Genomic DNA, 23,653 nt, shown 5'->3' with positions numbered 1-23,653 from the left:
TTTTAGAATAGCCATCATCCACCATGCTTCTACCACATAACGTCCCGCCTCCTACTCCTTTTGAAGGCAAAAGCATCGACGAATTAGTGCTCATGATCGTGGGCAAACTTCACCTCTCATGGGGCTCTTATATCGGCCATATTCGTGATATCCAAACTAGAAAGGTGATGGAAGTCAACATTCCTCTCGGTCTCCAGTCTTGGCAAACGACATAGGGGATAGAACTTTTGGTCGAGATTGATGGCGATTTTGTTGGATATTTGGACATGATAGTTGAGATTGTTGTGATAATTAAAAAAAGCTGAAAGGTTTTGAATAATGTTAATAGGATTCAAACAGTTAATGCCGGTTAAAGGCGGTAATCGAATAATAAATCCAATCTATATAAATCAGATTCAACTAAAAATTCCAACTTTCTTAACAACATTATTGCATTTCTATTTTTTCTGTAATACCTCTCAAAGCTATACAACATGTCTATCTACAAGTTTTTGGTAACCGGATACCGGTCTTCCTTCTCTATATTCTCATTTGAACCCTCTACTGCCAAAATTAAGCCTGTTTCCGATTCCTCCCCTGCACCAGCCAACGCAACATATATTGAACTGGCGGATTCCCCCGCCTTGGCGGCAAGTGAGGATGGAGGATATCTGTTTACTATTTCAGATGAACAGGGAGGGTCAGGAGTCAGTTTAAGGCTCACTGGTGATCAGGTGGAGATTACAGGACAGAGAACAGTTCACGGTGGGCCAGTCCATGGTATGTGAAGTGTTCGCTAGTTAAATACCTAGAGACTGAGCGTTTTCCAGTTCACATTATGAAGGATGGGTCTGGTATAGTCGTGTCCAACTTTAAAGGTGGTTCTGTGATCTTCCTGCCCATCACTTCCTCCGGCGCCTTATCCTCTTCTTCTGAATCTCCTCTTCTTACTCTACCATTTGTTTATGAGTCGCAAACTGCTCCTGTTCCAAAGCGACAAGACGCTTCGCACGCACACCATGTAGCGGAAGGATCTGATGGAACATTGTATCTTTCTGATATGGGTAGTGATCGTATTTGGAAATTGAATAGAGAAGGAGAAAGCGGTTTAAATATCGTTGGCTGGTTACAGGCTCCTCCGGGTGCCGGACCCAGACATTCGCTCATTTCAAAAGATGGTGAGTTACAAAAGCATCTACATGATTTATCCGTATCGTTGAACTGTAAAAGGCAAGTACCTATATAACGTTACAGAACTTTCCAACGAAATCCTCATTTTCCCTCTCACCGATTGTTCAGAGCCTGTTCACCCGCTACCTAACTTTAAATGCAGTATCATTCCTCCATCTGTTCCCTCTGCAGCTCACTCTTACATGAATGCCGCCCAGCTCATCTTCAATCCCCGTATCTCCAACGTTTTATACGCGTCCAACCGTCTTGAACTCCGTTTACCTCGAGAATTCGCAACAGGAGAAGTTGGTGACGCTGTGGCGGTTATCACTCTTAACGAGACGGGGGACAAGTTGGTTGACGTTACATATGTGAGAACTGGATGTGATGGCGTTAGAGGGATGAGGGCTAGCCCTGACGGCAAGTATGTAGCAGTAGCAGGGAGGTACGGGGGAGGTGTGGAAATCTGGAGTGTTGGAGAATCTGGAGCTGATTGGAAACTTGCTGGCAAGGACGAGAAGATTGACTTGGTGACAGATATAGCCTGGCTTTGAGAAACGGCATCGTTTTCAGAGAATACATAGTGTTCACGTACACCATACACAAGGAACATCTGCTCACTAACGCTCACACATCTTTTATGCGTGCATATTATTCACATTCATGAGAATGATTGTCAACGTTTATACTCAAAGGCCAATCGTGTCTACCTTCCAAAGATCATCACTATTACAGTATCAGCTTTTTTCTGACTTTGGGTCGAAAAATGCACTCACCCAATCCAACAGATTACTTCAACAGCTACACCTTTCGCAGCTTTCTTAATCTCCTCGCTCGATTCAGTCAATTTGCCAATACCACAGGCGTGTTGCTTCCCTTCAGCATGAATGGCTACAATGCTTCCCTTTGCAAGACCATCAGGAAGACGTCCGCCAGCGGACAACAGACCTGGTGCCATCATGTTTGCACCCTACAGCCCATTAGTCTATGATCAGCGAGCGGTATGCTGCTGAGACGTACAGCAAGCAGGAATTTAATGGCTCCTCTGTCAACTTGTACGCGCGGTAACATATCAGGATCTGTTACTGAGCTCAGTAATCGCCCCACTACCAATCTATGCTAAGCAAACCTACATCGATGTAAAAGCTTCATGGTTGGAATAAACGGGCCATCAAAATGTTGGAAAAAGATTGGGACTGATTGGATGGTAAAAATTGATATCCGATCATGACTACAGGACACGTTTTAATAAGGATTGGGATACACTCAAGGGGAATTAGGCTTACCATTTTGTCAAACCCAATGCTTCCTTCTTTGGCCAAATTTCGTCAATGACAAACAAATCTACTGCACCTCCCTCTCCCTCTTCTTCCTGATCTTCCCTTTCGTTCTTGTCTTTGCCTTTGCCTTTTCCGCCTTTGCCCTTCCCTCCCTTCTTACCACCTTTCCCTTTCCCCGCTGCAGGCTCTTCCTTATCCTTTTCTTCTACAGGTGGCTGGGTTGGCGCAGATGTTGTAGCATCGGAAGAAGTCTGGCAAATAGACTCTTCTCTCCATGCTAGAAGACTGAGAAAAGGAATTTGGGTTAACAGCTGAGAACGAATGTTTCGTTGTACGGAGGACTTGAGTGATGTAGAGGAGGAAACATCCTCTTTTGGGCTGAACCTAGATAAATTGCATGAGCATGAAAAGTACTGATTTGGATATAGAAAAATAAATACTTTTTAAACATGATTAATGAATTAAAAACTTGACTATTAATGATCCAGCAAATAGTTAATTGCAAAATGAAAGAGATGATAAAGTGCCACATTATCAAATCCCCGAAAAACTCCGTCATTCACTTGCATTTTGAGATTATTTCATGAAGACAAAAAGAATTGAAGATTTCTATATTCAAACCGATCTGATAGGTTTTTTCCACAATGGTTGACGCTCAGAGGTAAGCGGTGTGCCATAACCATATAACTCCAGGGCAAACTTGGCTGATTATCTGATTAGAACAAATCCTGACTGGGCCGCCGACGATGGTGAATATATGCAAAATCAAGCCACAATACCCGCTGACTGGCGGCAATGTAGCGGACGAACTCCCTCCTCCTACCGAGTCTACTGACGCCGATGGCATCACAACCATCGTCAGCTGGAGGTGGAATGAGGATGACAAGAAAGTGAAGGTCACTAGGAGGGTCAGGAGACGGCTGCAGATTTCAACAGTGTCCAGGACACAAGCTGAGAGAAAAAAGTGGCCCAAGTCAGTCACGCTGCATGTAGTCTCAATGCTTGCACTGAATGCGTTCCAGATTTGGTCTTGACAAAGGCAAGCCTCCCGGACCAGATAGAAAGACGACCATCACTGGAGAAGACGTTCGATTCAAGATTGCCCCCATCAACATCAAGGTACCAATCTGCTGCTGCCCACTCTATCTTTACTGACAAAATACAGGTTCAGCAGGCTGAGCCGGAACAAGAAGCAGCCGCCAAAGCGCCTGCTGGCAAAATGGTCGTCTGTCGACTCTGTAACGGTCAGCATTACACTGCCAGATGTCCATTTAAAGAGCAGCTTGCTGCCATCGACAATCTCACAGGACAGGTAGAGGAAGAGGTGGCGCCCAGTGGCGTCTTGGCAGCAAAAGGTGCTGCCGATACAGGCGGCCGTTACATTCCTCCGTCAGTAAACATTCACAAGCCTGCCCACGCTGACCCATGTCCAGTTCGCAGCGACAAGGCGCTGCTGGTGGCGCCGGAGAGTCCATGTTTCGATCTCGGGATGACCTTCCCACCCTCCGTATCACCTCTCTCTCCGTCGACGCCAACGAAGACGATGTCAGGGCGTTGTTCACACCGTTTACCAAGTTTGGCAACCTCGCAAGAGTCAACGTTGTCAAAGATCGCCATACAGGCGAGAGCAAGGGTTTGGCGTTTGTCAGCTTTGAGAGCAAGACCGATGCGGACAATGCACTCGCGAGGATGAATGGATTTGGTGAGTAGTTATGACGTGTAATTCTCAACTCATGCTGACCCGAATAGGTTACGACTCGTTGATTCTCAACGTCGCTTGGTCACAACCCCGAGGGGAGCGTACTTAAATAAGACAGGGGCCGCATTCAAAAGCAGCCGTTTCAGACTGCCTCGTACATGCATATGTATATCTGCGCCACACTAATCCCGGGTAACCGTCTAACGTTGCAGCAGACAATCTTGTCCCTCATCCATTGGCCACTCTGATGGGCACATTGCTCATCCGCCGACAGACATCCTCCCATACTGCCCTTTTCCAGCGACCATTTACCCCTGCCGTTCCATGCAACCCGCCATTCGCTTCCTTGCCGTGTGGCACACTCGCCCCGCAACCTGTCGCATCAGACTGTCACCGGAGACTTCCAAACCCAAGACACTGTCACGCTGTACCCTCCAGCCCGAGATCCTGCCTTGGACCGTCGTATACCCTTACAGTCAACTATCCACCAGTCACTGCCCAGCTCCTGACGGTACTGACGTTTACTACAACCCTATACACGTTCCACATGGTAAGAATTCCAATCACTCCCTATCGACATACTCGCCCTTTGTCTCGCTCCACACTCTATACACACGTCACGCTGATAACAAAAATAAATAAAAAGAAACAAAAAAAGGTCCACTACGAAACTCGTTTTGCCGGTGACTTTTAACGCCGTCCTTCCGAATTTGCTGTCCTATCCCTCCCTTCCCTTGAACCCCTGCCTTTTTCATGTGCTCGTCCGCCTTTCTCGCCTGCCTTTCTTTTTTAGGCTCGCCCGCTGGTGGACACTCCATGCCCACGGATCTATCCTCTCCATTCAGCTTTCTCCGTTGTCTGCCGTCGTTTATCATCCTTGCTCGGCGCCAACGCGCCGGTGCATAGCCAGGACGAGTCGTGGCTGCGCCCTGCATAGCAAACAAAAGGTATTTAGCGGCGACCGCCGGCCACTTGTCCCCGCACATGAGCGCGTCGATCACCATAGAGTCATTGCCAACATCTACCATCAAATCGCGCCCATCAATCAACAGAAAAATAAATAATAAATAAATAATAGATAACATTAAAAAACATCAGGAGAAAAGGGACGCGTCGGGTCCCTTGAATTTCCGTCACTGCAGTCCGATAATCCAACACCACACCCGACTAGCGCGACACTCGAGCGCTCGCGTCGTGGGTATATATATACCAGGCGAGATTCGTTTGCCACCCTCGCATGCTCCATGGCTATCCAGCGCGTTTTCGCCGCCGACCAAAACTACTCGCTCACCACGACGCCACCCCTCACGACACCTCCGTCAGTGCCCTGCGGTCCTGTCTCGGTCGTCGGCAGGACCGCCGCTGGCGAGTTGGAATCTGACTTTTACGCGCAGATGGTGCACTCACTGCCACCCATTGCGACCCAGGCGTTGGACCAGTATCGTTTTCCGGCGGGTCGGCTATCGCCACTGAAAATGCCGCAGTGGATGGCGGCACGGCCACTGCCCTCGTTCTCGCTGTCTCCCGATGCCGGGAGACCGAAAAAGTTGAGGCGAGTGGATATGAATATGGCACAGGCGGGGACGATGGCGGCCCGTCCCGGATTTCAGACGCCGTTGGCGAATCATGTCGGTGAGTGCGTTGGATGGGGTGAGTGCGTTGCTGAGCGTAGTTAGCGCAAATGGTGGTCTGGCTGTGGTATGGTCACTTTGCGCCAGCGTCTTCCCCGACGTCTTCGCCTTTTTCAGAGAGTCCATCTATTCCTGTCGATCCGTTTGACCCCTGCACCCAGCCTCAGCGAATTTCACAGCTCATGGTCCAGCCATCGGTAGAGTTTGGTAATTTTGTGGCAAGATTGTTGCAAGTTACCATGGTTTCGCACAGTGTGACGCTGGTGGCGCTGCTGTATATCTATCGGCTCAAGATGAAGAATTCGTTTACGTCGACGCCTGGCAGCGAGCACAGGCCGTTTGTTGCTGCGTTGATGTTGGGAAACAAGTATTTGGACGAGTAAGTTGAGTGACGTAGGTGTCGTGCTGATTGGGATAGCAACACGTACACCAATGCGACCTGGGCCGAGTTGGCAGGGATTTCTATCAAGGAGATCAATGTAGGTTGTGTCTGGTTGACGGAGCTGACTCGTTGTAGCGGATGGAGACTGAATTTCTTGTTGGTCTTAATTATGAGCTCGGCGTAAAAGTTCAAGAATACAAGCGGTGGAGGGTTTTGCTAGACGCCTTCATGCTCTCCCGTGGTCCTGGCGGATCCATGGGTCCGGGTCAAGCTAGTTATCTGTTCCATTCTCCACTGACAGCTCATCCTGCATTTACTCCACCGACTCTTTCTGGCAGCCGTGCACGATCTGCCTCACCACCAAGAGGTTTGCCGCTGGAGCACCACTACGTTGCATTGGGAGATTCCAACGGTAGAAAACGTTCTGCCGTGGATGCGTTCTATCTGGACTCTGTACCACCCGCAGCATCAAGGCATGGCCCTCATCTGCCCAACATAACGATACCTGTGCACTCATTTTCCTCCCAGCCGCTTACTCCTGTCCACGCATCTCGACCTGCTCTGTTGAGCCAAGATTCCACTTCATCTCTTGCACGATCTGCCTCACTGAATCGCCAATGGGCACGTCTTCCAACCCATCTCAACAATACCAGGCGGGGCTCAACAGGACATGTCGATCCTGAACCAGCACCGTCGCAACCTGCACATTATCACCAACCAAAATCTATCCACTATGAGTCAATAGCGCCTCAAAAACCAGGTCAGTGGGACGGTGGATGGGCACTGTTAGCTCCTTGTGGTGACACCCTTCCTCAACCTCACTTGGTTCCTCCCAAGGTGAGTGAGCAACCTTTATGCAACCATCCACTGACATGCATGTAGCATCTTATGTTTTACTCTCTTGCTGCTGAACCTCATACAGGCGCAGGCGGCCAACCTCGCAAAGCCATATTGCATTGCCAAGATCCTGCCCCTGGTCAGATCATGAGCTCTATGTTCAACTCTTCACAGTCTGCCTATCAAGCACCACCCCCTCCTCCTCTGGCTCATCCCTCGGAAGATGGCCACCTACCCGAGGCTGGCATGTATGATCATCCCAATCGCGGCTCTGATCCCTCCAACAACCACTTTCATACACCTGGTATCTATACGTCCACCCCCTACACTCGGAATTGGTCGCCCGTGCAGGGCGCGTCAGAACCGGAGCCTGCTCAGTTTGCCAATGCTGGACCTCCAGGATATGTCTACAACCCACAAGGCTCTGCATGGGAGAATGGGTCTAGGGCATCCGACGTATCATCTGGTGGATGGGTCAGGACATCCGACGGAGCAGTACATTTTATGGAGGCTTCAGGTAGGTTGGGACCTACTTGGACCTCTAGGAGCGAATGGTCAAGCCCAGTTTCAAAAATTCACTATTAGAATCCACCAAAAAGGACGTTTACGAAACACAGTAACGACGGAAGTATAATGAAAAAGGGGGCAGGGTCAGTGACCGAGACGTCTTTTGGAGGTATGCGTTGTTTGTACGAATACACTTTTATGTTTCTAGGCATTTTTACAATAATCTATCTACCGCATCACGTCTTTTCTCTTTTACATCCATGTAGGCATTTTTATATATCGGGTATAGTCTAGGTTGAACACCTTTGGATCCATACATGAATTGCTGATGACATTATGATTGCCAACGGATAGGATACAATGGTCCCTAGTTTCACGTCGTCACTGTCACTACAATACATACCCTTTCCGGCAGCGACGGCCTACGAAAGGGAGCGGAGTGCTGGCTTGGGGTGAGTCTGTGTGATCAAAGGACTGGTGGGTTGAGAATGGAGCGGGATGTTACCCTTTGCTTCGTCATTTTTGGGAGTATGGCGGGAGAGAAGTATATGGCGGATGGAGGTGAATGGATGACTCCTTTCATGGGAGAATGACAACTGAAGAATACATAGTCGGAAGCGCTTTCGGGTGTTACATCTATCCTCTATCTGCACGACTTGACTCTTGGTAACAGAGTACGAGGCCATTACACAAGAATCAACACACCAACCAGCAAACGACTTGTCACAACATTACAACGTCGACTTGGAGACAAGAGTGAATTAAGACATTTCCAGTTGAATTATTTCTTCTGTTCACCTTGGGGTAGCATTGGAGCCACTTTGTATTCTTGACGACCGACGTGTTCCGACAACTATCTGGAGATTTTGAACACAGACATTGTTGAATTTCCAAGCAGCAAAAGATGGATCCCATGTCAATGGCAATGATGGTACGTCTTGTTTCATCTGGTGGAATTGAGTATTTAAAAAAAACACACGTCATGCGCCATAGCGCGTAGACTGGGTGTATGAAACACTGGTCTTGACTTTTTTTCTCTCTTTTTTTTTGTTCTCATTCACATCTATTATCATGACCACGGTCCCATACTCTCGTCCGCGGACAAAGGCTGACATTGTTCGTGACTCTTACACAAATACTTCTCTCGATCCGTCGTACCACTCGCAACTCTGCTTTCCAACCTGTACCAATTCTACCCTCGTCAACTTGACGGCCCATAAACAGGGCGGAGGAATGGGAGGTATGGGAGGTATGGGAGGTATGGGTATGATGAACCCTATGATGAACCCCATGATGGTAAGTGGATAGATTGGTTTTGGTACGATGCATTAATCGTCAGATGGGATGCATGAACCCTATGATGATGGTGGGTACTACGGGACGAGGATGGGATTAGGATTCGTGAGCTGACGCTGATGATAGGGTGGTGGAATGGGAATGGGAATGGGAATGATGAATCCAATGATGGTTCGCATTCTGAATCTCTCTGGATGGAAGTGTTGAGCGTTATGACTGACGGTCGCTGGGCTTGTGCAGATGAATCCCATGATGATGGGCGGTATGGGTGGCATGGGTGGTATGGGTGGTTATGTGCGTCTGGTCGGGTTGTTGGGTACCGTTTGCTGATATCGCGACAGGGCATGCTTGGAGGTGGCCTTGGGACTGGCGCATACGGGGTCGGTATTAGTTCAACCATGTTTGCGCCTTGGATGCAGCAGCTGATGTATCGTACGCCTTGGTATACATAGATGCCGAGGTATCCCCCAGGAGGGTGAGCGCTTTCTGTCTCTTGCCGCCATCTCTCTTCCCTCGGCATATTTTTGGAGTGATAAACTCATCTGACACACCTTGCAGGCTCTTTGGCGATTATGGAATGGGAATGGGAGCCATGCCAGGCGGTATGATGGGTGGTATGGGAACCATGATGGGAGGATATGGGATGAATATGGGAATGCCATGGGGATATTGAGGAAAAGGAAACAAGGTTGTAAGACTGACCCAATACATGTACTGTATCTTTATCGTCGCCTGCAATGTGTATGGCAAGACTGGGTGTGATGGTTTCCGAGACCGAAAGAGAGAGAGAGAGAGATGGCTGGCTTTTGGTCAAGCTGGAATGGGTTGTGCTGCTTCTTCATGTTGAAGTATACAATTCCAAGATTTCATCGCAACATCTTTAAAAAAGTTCAAGGTCAAAAGCACATAGATACTGGAAGATTACGTCATATTGGACGGAATCAAATTGGTTAGGGTGAGATACTTTAGTTAGTCACCGGAAGGTTTCCCAGTGTGATGTTTATAATGCTGGATAAAAAATAAGAAATATTAAAAAATAGATAGAATTCATTCTGATTTTGCATTTCTTCTTGCTTTTTCGCGTTTTCTATCGTTCCGTTCCACTCACCTTAGTCACTCTTTTACCCGTCCAGTTTATACGCAACAGTCACTTTTCAACCATCGTGTGACGATAGATGTCGTCTCTTGACTAGTTTATACCTATTGTTACCAGTTGATGCTCTGGTGGAGGCGAATTGTTGACAAGAGTAGAAGATTTTTGAAAGTTTGCACCAAGAAAATGTCGATTCCAGAAACCCCTTCACCTGCTTCAGGCAACATGTCGTTGGGTGACGAATGGGAGCATGTTTTGAGGTAGGTTGTGCGGTATAGACGATGAAAATGATATCTCACCTTTTATCATCGTTGTGGTGTACTAACCAACCATTGTGTCAACAGAAGCCCTTCCTTGGAGGAATACATTCAATCGTATCCCACCATCGAGGTTGACACCTCGCCAATCAATTGGGGTGCTTTGTATGAGTTTGGTCTACCTCCCAGCCATCTGAGTGAAAGGCATCGCGTCGAGAAGAAGGAATCGACAAATCAGTCAGTCGTTGCGTGAAAGGGTGGAGTTTAACGCTGAATAGCGCTATTCAGTTTGAACAAGTTGTTTAGGTCTCGTCAAGACCTCAAAAAGGACATGCCAAGCCCTTCTTCGAGTACCAAAGAGTGAGCTGTATCTCGTTGTTGTTGGATGGCTCTAGACTCAAGCAACCATAGTAACAGATCTCTGGTCTCTTTACCGAGTACCTCTGGGAAGAGTCCTTCTGCAAAGAGAAGTTTTTTCAAGTCTATCAAGATTCCCCGTGGCAAGGGAAAAGATAAACGAAAGAAGGAGACTGTCGCTACGTGATTTGCCATTGTCTCTTTGCTAAAGTGTTTTACTAATCCAACGAATTAGATCTGAAAGGCATGTGTTGTCTCCAATCGCGAGTAACGTTTGCCAGATACGTCCTCCAGAGATTCCTCTCGAGGTGGTCATCATCGAGGCCCGGTCAGGCATGGAAAACTTGGCCGATCATGAGTATGTCTACGATCATTTGGCGGCGAAAAAAAATTGACCACTTGAAGATCCTCTGCGATCTCTTCCTTGCACAATCACTCAGACTGCAATGTTGCTTATGAAGATGCACCGGAGGATATTTTTTGTGCTGACGCGCCCCCAAAGTAAGTATTGCCCCAAATCATCTGTATTAGTCAGTCTCTCATCATTTCTACAGTCTCTGTTTCTCTGATACGACTTGTGTCGACAACTCTGAGTATTGTTTGACTCCAACTCAAGAAAGGGGCTCGCCTTCTCCGTCAGTGTCTCTAAAAGTCAAGTGAGGTCAAGCTGAATGTCTCTAGACGTAAATTCCACCCCCTCTCTACCATCGTTGAAAATAGCCCAGAGTGCAGTGCCGAACCTTCTGCTACTTCTACCCCTCAAGACCATCTTGAAGCTATTCTGAAAGGCACTTACACTGACCATTTGGATTTTTCGGAACACGCAGATGATGTTCTAGATCCGCTCTTTTTCGATGCTCGTCTAGTGCCCCTTCCCGTCGGTCACCTTGCAACTTTTACAATTACCCGTTTACATACTGCAGGCTTGGTTCCTTCATATGAAATGGAAATCATTTGGGAGCCACACAACCGGAACCTCCCAGTGTGTCGCATAACTGTAACCCGTGGCTTTGGTCAAATGATTCGCTTTTCTAATGCTATCTATAAAGCTCATTCACCTGGTGCCTCTTCAGCTCTCAGTGCTCTTCTCTTGGATTTTCCACATCCAATCGACGGTCCTCCTTTTCCCGACAAGATGGAATATCGTGCCATGCGAATACAACGGTATTTCGAAAAGCTTTTTGGAGTGCGCACAATGGATGGATCCTCTTACATACTCGACCATCCACGTATTACCCCCGAATTCTTTGCACTTCTGCACCGCGATCAAGTCGAGATTATCTCTAGGGAATTAGCGTGTAATGCTTGGAAAACAATTATGAACAAGCAGGGAAACGCCCAAAAGTGGCAGGTACAACCGTATGGTTTCAGCCCCGATTATTGCACCAAACCTTCCCTTTCCCAATCGCAACCTCAAATAAAGCTCTCGAATGGTTACGATTCGACACATTGGTCAAATGCGCTAAACATAGATGATTACTACCAATCAGAGCAAGAGCAAAGTGACGAAGAAAGTGAAGACGACTTTTGCGATATTATCAACGTTTTTCCATATCCGCCTGCACGAGTAATCCCACTACCCAAGCTTTTTGTGACATCTTCTTCTGATGAACATCTCTCTGAACGATGTAATGATAGCGAGATCTCAAATTATTTAAGCAGTTCAACTATTTCAAGTCATGCTAATGTCTCTATCGATTCTGTGACGTGTCAAGACCATTCCTCAAGCCTCACAACTACCGTTGAATTACAAGACTCGGAATGCAAGGAATCAGCTTTGAATGACTATCAAACACAAAATGACGACGACAATAGCTCCGTCACTACTATCGTATCCTCAAACTCAGATTCCGACGTCTGTACAAATGATGTTTCAACGCCACGAATTACTAGAGAAAATCTTCAGCAAATCGCAACTTCGCCAAGCCCTCCTCCAATGGTTGCTGCAAGGCAGTTGCATACAGTAATACCTGCACGCGGACCCCTCAATGAGCTCGACTTGAAGAACGGTCACACTCTTCTTGTTAGATTGACAACTCGCCATTCTCTCGAAACCGTCCAAGTATACATTGATGCCAAGGGGAGCTGGTCCGATATACTTTGTCGCATATATAGTGTTTTGAATTTGCCCATCGGAAGCTGTATATTGAAGGGGGATATATCACAAGAGAACTATGTGATAGGCCAGTTGCATGGCAAGGAAATATTGCTAACCTGCAAAAAAGACTTTGATTCTTGGCTGGAGGCTGCGGGAGATCCACAAATTTGGGTTGAAACTCGATAGCTTTTCAGATGTCTTGACAACGTGCTGTCTTGTGTTGTGCACAATTGAAGGGAATTTGTATATCGTTTCTTGTGAATAACTTGTTGGTATCGGTCGCTCTTGTCTTTGTTTGGGGGACGTTGGTATTAAGTATGGTAATACGTTAATGGACTATTTAATGCAAAAAATATTTGAAAGGAAAATAATCAAGCAAAATACATCCTAAATACCCAATATGATTAAGACAATCTAAACAATATATTTATATGGATTTAGCAAGCCCTTTGGATCAAAGAGCTGCTTGATCTTTCTCATCATTTCAATCGATGTTTTGTTCTTGGTGTATCCAATGTAAGGAGCCTTCATTACACCAAGACCGTGTTCTGCCGAGATGGAGCCTTCATTCTCAGCTATACAAAGTTTGAGCCATTTTTCGCAAGGGAATACGGTAAGATACGCACCAACAATTTCATAAATATACGGCTCAATAATCTTTTCCAAATCTTCCGCATATTTATCAGCAACAATGTTGATATGGAGGTTCCCATCTCCCATATGTCCATATCCCGCCAAGGCCCTGATACGTCCTTGTGGATTGCCATCACCCTCCAGAACTCTTCGTTCTCTCAATCTCAATCTCATATTTTCCACTAATCTATACATTTTACCAACAGGTACAGAGACATCGTATTTGTAGACAGATCCAGCTTTAGCGGCTGATTCAGGAATGAGTTCACGAAGAGACCAAAGAGATTTGAACTGAGTGGAATCTTGTGCGAGGACGCCATCGAGAACAAACTCGTTTTCGAGAAGGTGCTCCAGCAAGGCAGTTAGTTTCTGTAGGAGAGCAAGGAGAAAAGGATTGAGTGTCAGTTTAGACGCCCATTCAAACGATGCAGAGAGAACGTACAGCTTCATCATGCTCAGAGTTACTCCCACCCGTTTCAATCAAACAGTAAAAGTCACCTTCCTGCTCAAAAACGTTTCGCGTCTCTCCACTCTCTTCTTGGTGTTTCTTTACCAGCGCATACTGTCTTTTGTTAGGTCATACATTTGACAAGATGGGAGGCGATGAATGAACTGACACTCTGTTTATCAAAGAACTCAAAGGCAGAGAGAATTTCTCCGAGATATGCTTTCGCCTCGCCAAAAACTTTTTGTACGGCCTCATACGAAGAGAGGGAGCAGACAGCAACATTCATGGCGGATGGACGACGAGGACAGAGGATCGAGATGGCGGTAATGATGCCGATCGTACCTTCAGACCCGATGAAAAGCTGTTTCAAGTCGAAGCCTGTTCGTTTGCAACACCAAAATCAGCAACCAGATAACGCTGCAAGGAAAAATAACAGAGCGACTTGCCAGTGTTGTCCTTTCGAAGTTTGCTCAATCCATTCCAAATGGTTCCATCAGGCAAGACAACCTCCAAACCCAAAACAGTCCCATGCAGACTTCCATACCTCAACAGTCTCAAACCACCAGCATTTGTCGCAACATTACCGCCAATATGGCATGAACCCTTGGCACCAAGGTCGAGAGGGAAGATGAAGCCTCGTTCTGCAAGATAATTATCTGCAGTTTCGAGAACGACACCCCCATCGGCAACCAAGATACCAGAGACGGGGTCAAATGAGCGAATTTGTGAGAGGTTGGCAAGGTTGAGAATAATCTCGTCGTGTACCGGATTAGATCCGCCTTTTCGTTGGATCGAGAATCAGCCGAGAATTAAGCGTTCAGCTAATGAACCCACTCAAGAAATCTACAAGACCCACCGACAAGACCAGTGTTGCCTCCTTGAGGAACGACGGCCAGACCGTTATCATGGCAGTACTTCATAACCTTGCTCACTTCCTCAGTTGATTTTGGCTTGACCATCATGGGACTCTTGCCATGATACTTGTTCATCCAATCATCGTTGTAGGCTTTCAGCTCATCAGCAGTGGCCGAACCGTCAATGGTTGAGATAAGAGAATGCGATGAGGACAGTAGTTGCCTAATATCTCTAATGTGCTGCTCTGTAGGCGTTGTAAAGTTGGCTCTTGGAGGAAGCGTTGAGCCTAATCGCACAAAAGCACGACTTGCGCGCAAAAGACTAGGACCAGTAAGCCGAGCTCTGGGAACGCCAGAATGGACAAGAGTGGATAGTCGGAGGCTGTTGGTAGCAAGCCTTGAGAAGATCTTTCCAGTAGACATTTTTTTTTGTTTTAAAAGTGACAAGTGAAAAGCAGAAGTAAAAGAAAAAAGAAAAAGTTGAGTTTTATGAACTTTACCTTAATTACCAAATGTCTAAAAGACGCGATTAGAGGTGCCGGATTTGAGCATAATCGGGTTTCTTTGCCCAAAATAGATATTTTGGGACAGGAAATCTTTCCCAGATTTACAAGTCGGGTCATTTGTTTGTTTGTCTTTCCAAATCAATGGCTGAACTCATATTACGTAATATTTGAATGGCTGATCTTAATTTCTGATTTCCCGAGCATCTTGCTCCGATTTTGAATTTTTTTTCTTTTCTTGAATACATTCTTGCTAAACATATCAATGTCTAATCCTATTGTCAAACAATTGAGAATACCATCTCCTTCGTCCTCATCTGTTTGCTCAGCAGTCACCAGCGTGGATAGTATGGACGAGATGTCAAGGATCAATGAGATTCGGCCAATATACGCCTCTGGCAGTTTGTTGGAGAACAAGATGGGTGCTGTTGCTATCTCAAGCCAAGGAGATAGTGTTGAGAGCAGAGCGCATCTGTCAAGAGATGCTGAAGGGAATGACAGTCTCGGGATCAAGCAAGAAGAGAACAAAGTGAAGCAAATGTTTCCAGAAGAGATTGATGAGGACATTCTGCACGAATCATCTTCTAGATTTGTGCTCTTCCCCATACGGTATCACGAGGCAGGTCTTGGAGGCAGTAAGAGTGGAACGCTCTGACATTCTACAGGTTTGGCAAGCGTACAAAACATCTCAAGCAAGCTTTTGGACAGCTGAAGAGCTCGACTTTGGACATGATCTCAATGATTGGAATGACAAGATGACAGAGCAAGAGAGGTTCTTCATTCTCAGAATATTGGCTTTTTTCGCTGCATCGGATGGTATCGTAGGAGGTAAGCTGAATGGCTCTCTATAGCCTTTACCTGGTAGTCCCAGCGTTGCTAATGTTTTTGGGCCTAGAAAACATTGTGTCCCAATTTTCAATGAATGTGCAAATAGCAGAAGCAAGGGCATTCTATGCGTTCCAATCCATGATTGAGCAGGTACATTCAGAGACATATAGTCTTTTAATAGAGACATATGTGAGGGATCAAGAAGAAAAAAACTTTTTATTCCGTGGCATGGAGAATAGTGCGTATCGTTGCGTCGGTATTGATGTCAGCCGCTGATTTGTGTAGTACCTTGTATTAAAAAAAAGGCGGATTGGGCTTTGAAGTACATCACAGATGAACTTGTAGGCTCCATATATCTGTAGTCTCTTATGCTGATCCTCGCTAGCCTTTCCGAACTAGGCTCGTCGCTTTTGCCTGTGTTGAAGGTATTTTCTTTTCGGGTTCTTTTGCAGCCATCTTTTGGCTCAAGAAGAGAGGCCTAATGCCTGGTTTGACGTTTTCAAACGAGCTGATTAGTAGAGACGAAGGGACACACACGGTAGGTCTAGTCTTGGAAGGTTGAAGTTGACGCGGATTTATACAGGACTTTGCATGCTTGCTGTACAACCATCTCAAACATCGCCTGTCGACGGATGAAGTTCACAAGATTGTCGATGAGGCTTTGGTCATTGAAAAGGAGTTTCTTACAGACGCTTTGCCATGTAACCTGATAGGCATCAATGCCGATGTAAGTCTCTCTGCCATGTCCTATCCATGCTGATCCACTCTCATTACAGCTGATGTGTCAATATATGGAGTTTGTTGCTGATCGTCTCGTCGTTGATCTCGGCTACCCCAAAATCTACAATGTTACCAACCCTTTCGATTGGATGGAGTTGATATCTTTACAAGGAAAAACCAGTATGTGAATTTTACTCTCATTCAGTCAAGCCGCCCTAACGAGTCAGATTTCTTTGAATCGCGAGTATCCTCGTACCAGAAAGCCAACGTTTCTCGTTCAGCCACTCCTTCTGCGTCCTTGACTGCAGAGGACCACGAGAGACCTAATCGACGGGTGTTTAGGACTGATGCGACATTTTAGTACTGTATTTGTAGACCATTTCCCCAAACATAGAATTATTTCTATTGTACTTTGTAATCAGACAATACATTGTATCTTTCAACCAAAATGCATCCACTATTCCACAAAAACAAAAAGCTTTCGTCTCCACTTTTTTTAAAGAAAAGGATTCTTTACATACTTTCTTTTTTTGTTTCATAGATGCTGATCATATTGAATTAGATGTTATGTTTCTGTGTAGCGGGTTGTAGAAGCAATAAAGAGTATACGTAGAAGGTGAGCCATCTATATCAAGCAGTTATTGACGTCCACAGCCAAGTCTATGTTTATCCTATCCGATTTAGCATCCAAGCGACCGCTCTATCGAACCTCCTCCTAGGCCACTTGCTCTTGAACACTGCGGCCTATACCGGTAAGCTCCCTGTGATTGGCGAGGATGAGTCTCATGGCCTTCTAGAGATTTATTTGCCAATACCTACAAATCTTTCTATCCTCTCAGCTCTCATCTTTATAACCCTTCTTTGGGTTTCGTTTATTCTGTTAGAAGGAGCGGATCTGCATATCAGTTCTTTGCCAGCTAAAAGCAGAGCCGTTGGATTGAAAGAAGAACGCAGCAAAATATTTCATTTGGCAGGCATAGAGATGTTTTGCGGAGTGTTGACATTATTTTACTAGCTATGTAAGTATGAATAACGTGACAAGGGATTTACTGACATCTGGGGTATAGTCTACATACACCAATCCCGAGAAGTGATTTGGACTCTGTCAATATTTCCAAGGAACTGGGTTTGTTTTGCCCTTACCTTGAAACTGAGTAGAACTGATTGGAAACGATTGATGATAGTCTTGATCCCTCTGACTTTTATCGTCGCCATGTTTTCCCTTGCAGGGCTCAACTTGCATACAGTTCACTCTGTTGCGTTGTATGCTCATAGAGCTGGGTCAAGCAAGTGTTGGAAATAGAGCTTCAGACAGGTCGTATGGGATGGTGGGAACATTGAGTAAAAGAAGACATGGATGAAATATCAAACGAAAAGATATGAACGATTACATCCTACAGGAGGACGGATTGTTGAGAGCTGGCTTCTCTACTTTCCGGCATCTATCCTGCTTTCGTTGTAAACAAGCTCATATTGATACGTACATGTATGCATTTCACATTTCTCACATATGATACATCACAATGCCCAGTGAATATGAATCATCTCGTGATTTCTCTCATGACATTTCAGTCTCTCAATGCTGGTCCTCTAAAACTTTACAACTATGGACACAACAAACTTTCAGCTCTAGAGCCAACTCTGACAGTTCCGGATGCCATTCTGTGAATGTGTGTCGTCCTCAAACATCAATTGCCCTATGTGAGCCCACTTCGTGCGTACCCTAGGCAGATAAGACCTCAAACTGAGGAGCATCATATCGCTCGAGGCTCTCCTTCTCCTGCCTCTCCTTCGTCGTCCTCGTCGAAATCCGGCTCAGACACACTCTCCAGTCCCACATCATCATCTTCTGCCCATACAGGTTGTTCATCTTGTACTGTGAAGATCTTATTTGGTAATTTCCCAATTCGTTCCACAAAATCCACAAAATCCGATTCATTCCTACATATGAATCCTAAAAGCATTGATGGGTCAAGGGAAGAGTATGGCATCTTCTTGACCTTTTCGCAATGGAATGTTCGTAAAAAAGACGGTGAATACGCAGTGGCATACCAAAGCGTATACGGATCAATTTGAATGTTAACGGGATCGGCAGAGGTATGAGAAGGTAAAGTTGGCGTAGGGTTGGCAACGGCAGGAATTGTTTCCGGTGATCGTTGAGTGGGCGATTCATAGTCCATCTTCTCTGAGCTTGGCGATTTTTTCACCATGCGACCTCCTCTCCCCGGCGTATGCTCATCAGTAGACACAAACCGATCAATATGTACGCCATCTTCATCACTGTCCTCGCTCACATCGTCCATGTCAACCACATCGAGCTTGTACTGAACAATTTCTGCCTCTTGGCTTGGCGCAGGTTGAGTGAACGTGGACGAAGGCGTGGAGGGTGTTTTGGAAGAAGGAATCATGACACCTTCGTCTGTACTCGTACTTGCACTATCAAATGTTGTCTTGTCCAGGCTACCTCTAGAGCTACTATCGCTTTCCTCAGAGGTTGATGTGCAAATCACTGTAGGGTAGGAAGGTAGTGGTGGAATCTGTAAAGGAATGGCTGGTCTGGTCGTGTGTGGATCAAGATAGAACAGGGAGTTGGCTTGAGTGCCGATAAAGTAGTATGAGGAAGATGGACGTCCGCCGGCAATACCCACTGACTGAGGAAAAGTGAATAGTGCCTGTTCACACGTCAGTTTTGCCTCTCTTTACATGTAAGACAATAAACCTTGATGGAATCATAATAAATGGGGTTAACCTCATCTAATCCCAACCTCACACCAACCAATACTAAAACTGCTCGCTCTCCCCATTTGTCCCCACTTCCATCCGCGCGCAATTCCTTCCCACCATATGCAACGTCCTTATCTCCTCCAAAGGGTGCAAAACATGGATGAGCTTGTCGCCATGATTCAGAGGATATACGGGATGCTGCATAAACATCAGATTTGTAAATGATGGAGTCTGTTGCAGTGGCGACTGATACACCAGATGGAGCAAATGAGTTTGCCAACGTTCTTGAACATTTATCAGTTTGTTTTTTGTGTTGATGTCTGGCAATGCAAACAGGACTTACTTGAGAGCACCTGCAGCCGTACTCGGTCCAAACCATTCTCCGACTTCTTTACCCAATTCCTTACCTATTAAAGCCATTCGATGAACAGAAAACGGACAGAGGGGAGATGGGTCGTCAAAGAACCAAGAGAGGATTTGTGTATACTTGGCATACGCTTTTGTTGCTTCTACTTCACTTATAGAGGTTGGCGGATTGGGTGGGTAAGTTGCAGGGAGACGCCAATCTTAAACATTCCATGAGTGAGTGTACATACCAGCAAGGGACAGATACTTACTTCGGCCAAGATGAACATGGATCAGCGCATTAACCAGCAAACTTTGTCCAGTTCTCAACATGCATCCCCAGCCAGCATCACTTGTTAGACCCCTTTCTTCTCTGTTCCACCAACCTGTGCTGTATGTTGTCGTCACAGGAGTAGTCTGTGTCGGACTTGAGGCTTGCTGCTGTAATGCAAGTGGCTGCAGTACGGTTGCATCAAGAGGAGGTCCGAAAGAAGCGTAGTATGCCTCCGGAGTAGGTATAAGAAGGTTGGGAGAAAGGTTGAGAATAGGAGCATATTGGGTTCTGTATGTACACCAAATAGTTGATTTGAAATCATCGTAGACTATACACGTGTGAGTTTTTACAAGGAAAAGTCCATGACTTACATTGTTCTGGCCACCTGACAACCTCTTTTCCCTTTTTTTTACTTGGACTATCTCCACCGTCATACTTCTCCCTATCCATGCTAGGAGACCCGCCAGGTAAAGCCAAAGAAAGAGCAGATCCATTGAATAAGTTGGTTATACTTGTATTTGGACAAGAACCGGCAGCAGGGCTATTTGGTTGAGGTGGAAAAACATGGGCTGGATGAGGAGCATTACTGCGCCGCCATGAAGATGGACGAAAGACAGTAGGCGAAGGTCTGTTACTTGAGACAGAACTGCGTCGGTTTTCAGGATATTCGACAGGTAAAGCCAACGGGCCATTTTCTGGCGTAACAGGTCTCCAGCCTAGATGATCGACACCCCTGACCCAAATCGTTTCCATACATTTATCTGGAGTCGCTTCTGAATCCAACAAATGACGAACACCTTCAACCGCTTTTTGTCTAGCAGCATTAAATAAGGAAGAAGCAACAGAAGGTTGTTTACGGATAGGGGAAATGATGGTTTCGGATAAACCTGCTGAGCTTTCGGTAGTAGATAAAAGGTGTGAAAACCAGGTTGACATTTTTGCCGGGAATGTTTCTGGACTCCGAAGACTATTACTGCTGCCAGCCGGTTGAGGAAGAGAAAGGCGCGATAGAGTAGGAATAGAGGCGCCTTGGCGTTGTGGAATAGGCAATCCTAGCCCATTTGTAGGTGACGACTCAACCATAGTATCCTGTGAGGTATAAGAAAGGATTGATCTGGATGCTTGCCATGAAACCTGAGAGTCATGAGATGTCCTACGAGGATAGCGTTGCTGAGAGAAACTATCTCGCGAAGGCCGAGATTTTGTCTGCAGAGAGGCTTGTCGATTTAAGAATGCAGAAGGTAAATGGCGTGAAGCCGTAGCCTGTGTTTCGCCCGATACAGACGATATTTGGCGCAAAGGTAAGATGGCAGAAGAGCCATTGGTGTTTGCCGAATTAGATTCAGATTTGTCCTTGTCTCTTCCAAAGAGACGAGACGTTTTTTTCACCAGTTGACGACCCTTGGACCGTTTCTCCTTCTTCTCCTCTTCCTTTATAGCAATTTCGTACACCTGCGTGTCGCGATCCTGATCTATCGCGCGTCGGACGTCCATACTATTGCGCTCGACGCTGTCTCCAGCGTGTTCTTGTACATGGGTCTCTGTGTTGCCTTCCAACGTCCAGTCATCGTCCAACTCTGGCTCAACATCTCGCCTACCTCTATCCTTTTGCTTTCCGAGAATCTTAAACTTTTGCCGTGGACGACCTTTTGGTGGCGGGAGACGGTCTGGTGGCGGTGGAGAGGGAAGGTTTCTTGTGGACGGCGGGGAAGTGGCCGAGGCCATGCTTGAACGCTTCTTTTGCAATACACTTACCACTCTTAACGCCCAACGTAATAAAGACAGAGCATAGACGGCGAACTCTCTGTTCTCTTGCGCGTTGCTTGCCTATACCTTTTCCAAGTCGATTAGAGAAGAAGTAGAAAAGAATGAATGTTGACGACACTTTTATTATTAACAAAGCTGAAATATACACACGTCATAACTTGACGAAGGCGGCGGTGATGTCCGCCGATAAACACTTGACAAGGATTAGTTCGTTAAAAGTATAAAAGGTTTATTACATTTTCAACTTTTCTCTCTTTCTTTTATCCATCATGTCCAACAACAACCAAGGATAGAAGGGAAAGCTTCATATTAATAACGCTACTCATCACCATTACTGACTTGCGGCAGGCTAGCATTTGCTGGTTCACTCAAGAACTGACTTCTAATCATATTGCACAATGCTTCCATTCTGATTCGGTATGTGGCTTGTAGCCTCACTTATATCTCGTTGAGTCATTATAGGAGCTCTCCTGGCATTGAAACTGGTCGAAGCAATGGAAGGCAGTCTCGAAATTAATGTAAAGTTTGTCCTTATGATGTACGTGAGCTCTTGCTGGAGTTCTCTTTGAGCGGGAGGCTAACTGGAATGGACTTACTATTTGGTGACGAATAGCTTGTCACCTGAACATGTTTATGATCGCCATGACCTTCAACCAGGATGGAGGCTTCTTTTAGGCTTCAATGAGCCTGGCTAGCAGATGTGAACCGTAAGATGGGTCCTCGCTCGGTCTGTTATAGGACTTGATAATCAAGCCGTTGCTTGCCAAAAGTCTCCTCGAGAAACTGTGAATGCGTGAGCAATGTGCTAATCCTGATGCGTATCTCTTTTCTAACTGTGGATCTCCTGTTTAGCTGGGTCGAACTGGCCAAACGTTGTACAAACCCCTACCAGCAGAGCTGGTTTCTCCTGTCGTAGTTGATAACGCCGATTGACTACACGAGCTTTTTTCGCTCATTCCGGATGAGGCCAAGCCTGCAAATCTTGCTATTAAACTCTACACCGTTCCAGTTGAAGACTTTATAAGCACACTTGCACTATACTATCAAGAATTTGGCTTGTCCATGATTTTGACCGAACTTTATATGCAGGTAAGACTTGGATTTTGCAATGATTATGGTATATTCTGAGTATATTTTTAGTGCTGGGACCCCGAAGGCCCTGGTCCTAAAAACCTAGACGCAGTTTGCGACTTGATCAAAACGGCCGATTAGCTGGATGAGATTGATTAGATCATGTAAAGCTTTCGATTTTTTTCCAACAATCTTTGCTGTGTTGACATTTGTAGATGTAGCAAATACTGTTGGTTTGGGTGTGTCCTAAACGAGGCAAATCTCCATGGCATTCATCCCTGCAACCGGCTCATGGACGAGCATGGCTTTATCACCTCCCCGTATGCGGTTTTGTCTATCCAATTATGCAGACGCTCATCATAAAAACAGGGGCAGACACTACATATCTATTACGGTTACGAAAAAGCACATTCATGGGGAGAGATGGCTAAGCTAAGCTACCCAGACTACTGTCAACGACATTTTGCGAGAAAAGGAGGAATGGGTATGTCAAACAATGCATAAACTGTGTTTATTAATTCAAACCCCTTGTGTCTCAAGATGCCTTCAAACGGGTTAGATGGCCACCCTTCAACCCATCCTTTTCCCTTTCCACCTACAGAACAGTTTCCATGACTACCTTTGGATAAGTCTTTGCTGTTTGGAGGACAAAGGATAATCCATAGAAAATGGCCATTTCCCCTTGCATGGACACGGAAAGTATTCAATCATTTAAAAGGAACTCGGGTGCTTGTGTCTACCCAATACAAAATCCTGACCCATAATTGCCTTTAGGAATTGCTTTGTCTACCACACTGCCATAAGATAATTAAACACTTGTTTCTCCACCATGCAAGCCCCAACCTGATCCCAACTATCTTGTATTCCTTGCCCTCGTCTTTGGCGCCGGTCAGTTGAATC

The 23,653-nt window shown here is 45.9% G+C and overlaps 11 protein-coding genes across 11 annotated transcripts; 7 read left to right on the top strand and 4 right to left on the bottom strand.

Moving 5' to 3' along the window:
* Positions 1 to 473: 473 nt before the first annotated feature.
* On the top strand, positions 474 to 1,703 carry L203_106197 (uncharacterized protein; the record flags this gene model as incomplete). Its single annotated transcript, XM_066215555.1, has 3 exons — positions 474 to 759; positions 810 to 1,157; positions 1,210 to 1,703. 3 exons carry the CDS (start codon positions 474 to 476, stop codon positions 1,701 to 1,703), a joined length of 1,128 nt encoding a protein of 375 aa, XP_066071652.1.
* Positions 1,704 to 1,838: 135 nt separating this feature from the next.
* L203_106196 (uncharacterized protein) lies at positions 1,839 to 2,880 on the bottom strand (the record flags this gene model as incomplete). Its single annotated transcript, XM_066215554.1, has 6 exons — positions 1,839 to 1,875; positions 1,926 to 2,119; positions 2,170 to 2,228; positions 2,283 to 2,380; positions 2,436 to 2,813; positions 2,870 to 2,880. The coding sequence occupies 6 exons, from the start codon at positions 2,878 to 2,880 to the stop codon at positions 1,839 to 1,841; spliced, it is 777 nt and encodes a 258-aa protein (XP_066071651.1).
* Positions 2,881 to 3,073: 193 nt separating this feature from the next.
* L203_106195 (eukaryotic translation initiation factor 3 subunit G) lies at positions 3,074 to 4,237 on the top strand (the record flags this gene model as incomplete). The annotated part of the gene is made up of 7 exons (XM_066215553.1): positions 3,074 to 3,090; positions 3,150 to 3,178; positions 3,231 to 3,402; positions 3,452 to 3,548; positions 3,595 to 3,818; positions 3,863 to 4,131; positions 4,179 to 4,237. The coding sequence occupies 7 exons, from the start codon at positions 3,074 to 3,076 to the stop codon at positions 4,235 to 4,237; spliced, it is 867 nt and encodes a 288-aa protein (XP_066071650.1).
* Positions 4,238 to 4,510: 273 nt separating this feature from the next.
* Positions 4,511 to 5,063, bottom strand: L203_106194 (uncharacterized protein; the record flags this gene model as incomplete). Its single annotated transcript, XM_066215552.1, has 3 exons — positions 4,511 to 4,660; positions 4,711 to 4,734; positions 4,779 to 5,063. 3 exons carry the CDS (start codon positions 5,061 to 5,063, stop codon positions 4,511 to 4,513), a joined length of 459 nt encoding a protein of 152 aa, XP_066071649.1.
* Positions 5,064 to 5,372: 309 nt separating this feature from the next.
* L203_106193 (uncharacterized protein) lies at positions 5,373 to 7,563 on the top strand (the record flags this gene model as incomplete). The annotated part of the gene is made up of 5 exons (XM_066215551.1): positions 5,373 to 5,760; positions 5,805 to 6,126; positions 6,178 to 6,238; positions 6,286 to 6,978; positions 7,024 to 7,563. The coding sequence occupies 5 exons, from the start codon at positions 5,373 to 5,375 to the stop codon at positions 7,561 to 7,563; spliced, it is 2,004 nt and encodes a 667-aa protein (XP_066071648.1).
* An 826-nt stretch (positions 7,564 to 8,389) lies between these two features.
* On the top strand, positions 8,390 to 9,454 carry L203_106192 (uncharacterized protein; the record flags this gene model as incomplete). Its single annotated transcript, XM_066215550.1, has 8 exons — positions 8,390 to 8,416; positions 8,710 to 8,781; positions 8,825 to 8,851; positions 8,908 to 8,952; positions 9,022 to 9,075; positions 9,123 to 9,161; positions 9,234 to 9,256; positions 9,340 to 9,454. 8 exons carry the CDS (start codon positions 8,390 to 8,392, stop codon positions 9,452 to 9,454), a joined length of 402 nt encoding a protein of 133 aa, XP_066071647.1.
* Positions 9,455 to 10,060: 606 nt separating this feature from the next.
* L203_106191 (uncharacterized protein) lies at positions 10,061 to 12,772 on the top strand (the record flags this gene model as incomplete). The annotated part of the gene is made up of 8 exons (XM_066215549.1): positions 10,061 to 10,134; positions 10,219 to 10,368; positions 10,420 to 10,491; positions 10,543 to 10,671; positions 10,724 to 10,846; positions 10,894 to 10,989; positions 11,043 to 11,123; positions 11,170 to 12,772. The coding sequence occupies 8 exons, from the start codon at positions 10,061 to 10,063 to the stop codon at positions 12,770 to 12,772; spliced, it is 2,328 nt and encodes a 775-aa protein (XP_066071646.1).
* A 228-nt stretch (positions 12,773 to 13,000) lies between these two features.
* L203_106190 (uncharacterized protein) lies at positions 13,001 to 14,944 on the bottom strand (the record flags this gene model as incomplete). The annotated part of the gene is made up of 6 exons (XM_066215548.1): positions 13,001 to 13,161; positions 13,213 to 13,588; positions 13,662 to 13,781; positions 13,837 to 14,045; positions 14,114 to 14,446; positions 14,524 to 14,944. The coding sequence occupies 6 exons, from the start codon at positions 14,942 to 14,944 to the stop codon at positions 13,001 to 13,003; spliced, it is 1,620 nt and encodes a 539-aa protein (XP_066071645.1).
* A 345-nt stretch (positions 14,945 to 15,289) lies between these two features.
* On the top strand, positions 15,290 to 17,875 carry L203_106189 (uncharacterized protein; the record flags this gene model as incomplete). Its single annotated transcript, XM_066215547.1, has 13 exons — positions 15,290 to 15,643; positions 15,690 to 15,852; positions 15,920 to 16,090; positions 16,138 to 16,193; positions 16,238 to 16,390; positions 16,436 to 16,579; positions 16,629 to 16,752; positions 16,800 to 16,932; positions 17,227 to 17,324; positions 17,370 to 17,451; positions 17,517 to 17,591; positions 17,640 to 17,698; positions 17,757 to 17,875. 13 exons carry the CDS (start codon positions 15,290 to 15,292, stop codon positions 17,873 to 17,875), a joined length of 1,731 nt encoding a protein of 576 aa, XP_066071644.1.
* A 451-nt stretch (positions 17,876 to 18,326) lies between these two features.
* Positions 18,327 to 21,640, bottom strand: L203_106188 (uncharacterized protein; the record flags this gene model as incomplete). Its single annotated transcript, XM_066215546.1, has 5 exons — positions 18,327 to 19,244; positions 19,292 to 19,580; positions 19,640 to 19,862; positions 19,914 to 20,243; positions 20,287 to 21,640. 5 exons carry the CDS (start codon positions 21,638 to 21,640, stop codon positions 18,327 to 18,329), a joined length of 3,114 nt encoding a protein of 1,037 aa, XP_066071643.1.
* An 831-nt stretch (positions 21,641 to 22,471) lies between these two features.
* Positions 22,472 to 23,382, top strand: L203_106187 (uncharacterized protein; the record flags this gene model as incomplete). The annotated part of the gene is made up of 7 exons (XM_066215545.1): positions 22,472 to 22,475; positions 22,535 to 22,594; positions 22,692 to 22,771; positions 22,823 to 22,864; positions 22,975 to 23,073; positions 23,123 to 23,237; positions 23,294 to 23,382. 7 exons carry the CDS (start codon positions 22,472 to 22,474, stop codon positions 23,380 to 23,382), a joined length of 489 nt encoding a protein of 162 aa, XP_066071642.1.
* Between the last annotated feature and the right edge of the window lie 271 nt (positions 23,383 to 23,653).

The sequence above is a fragment of the Cryptococcus depauperatus genome, chromosome 8 (assembly GCF_001720195.1).
Source record: "Cryptococcus depauperatus CBS 7841 chromosome 8, complete sequence".
In the NCBI taxonomy this organism is placed as follows: Eukaryota; Fungi; Basidiomycota; class Tremellomycetes; order Tremellales; family Cryptococcaceae; genus Cryptococcus; species Cryptococcus depauperatus.
The sequence above is the reverse complement of the archived record's forward strand: the minus strand, read 5'-3'. Positions and strand labels throughout refer to the sequence as shown.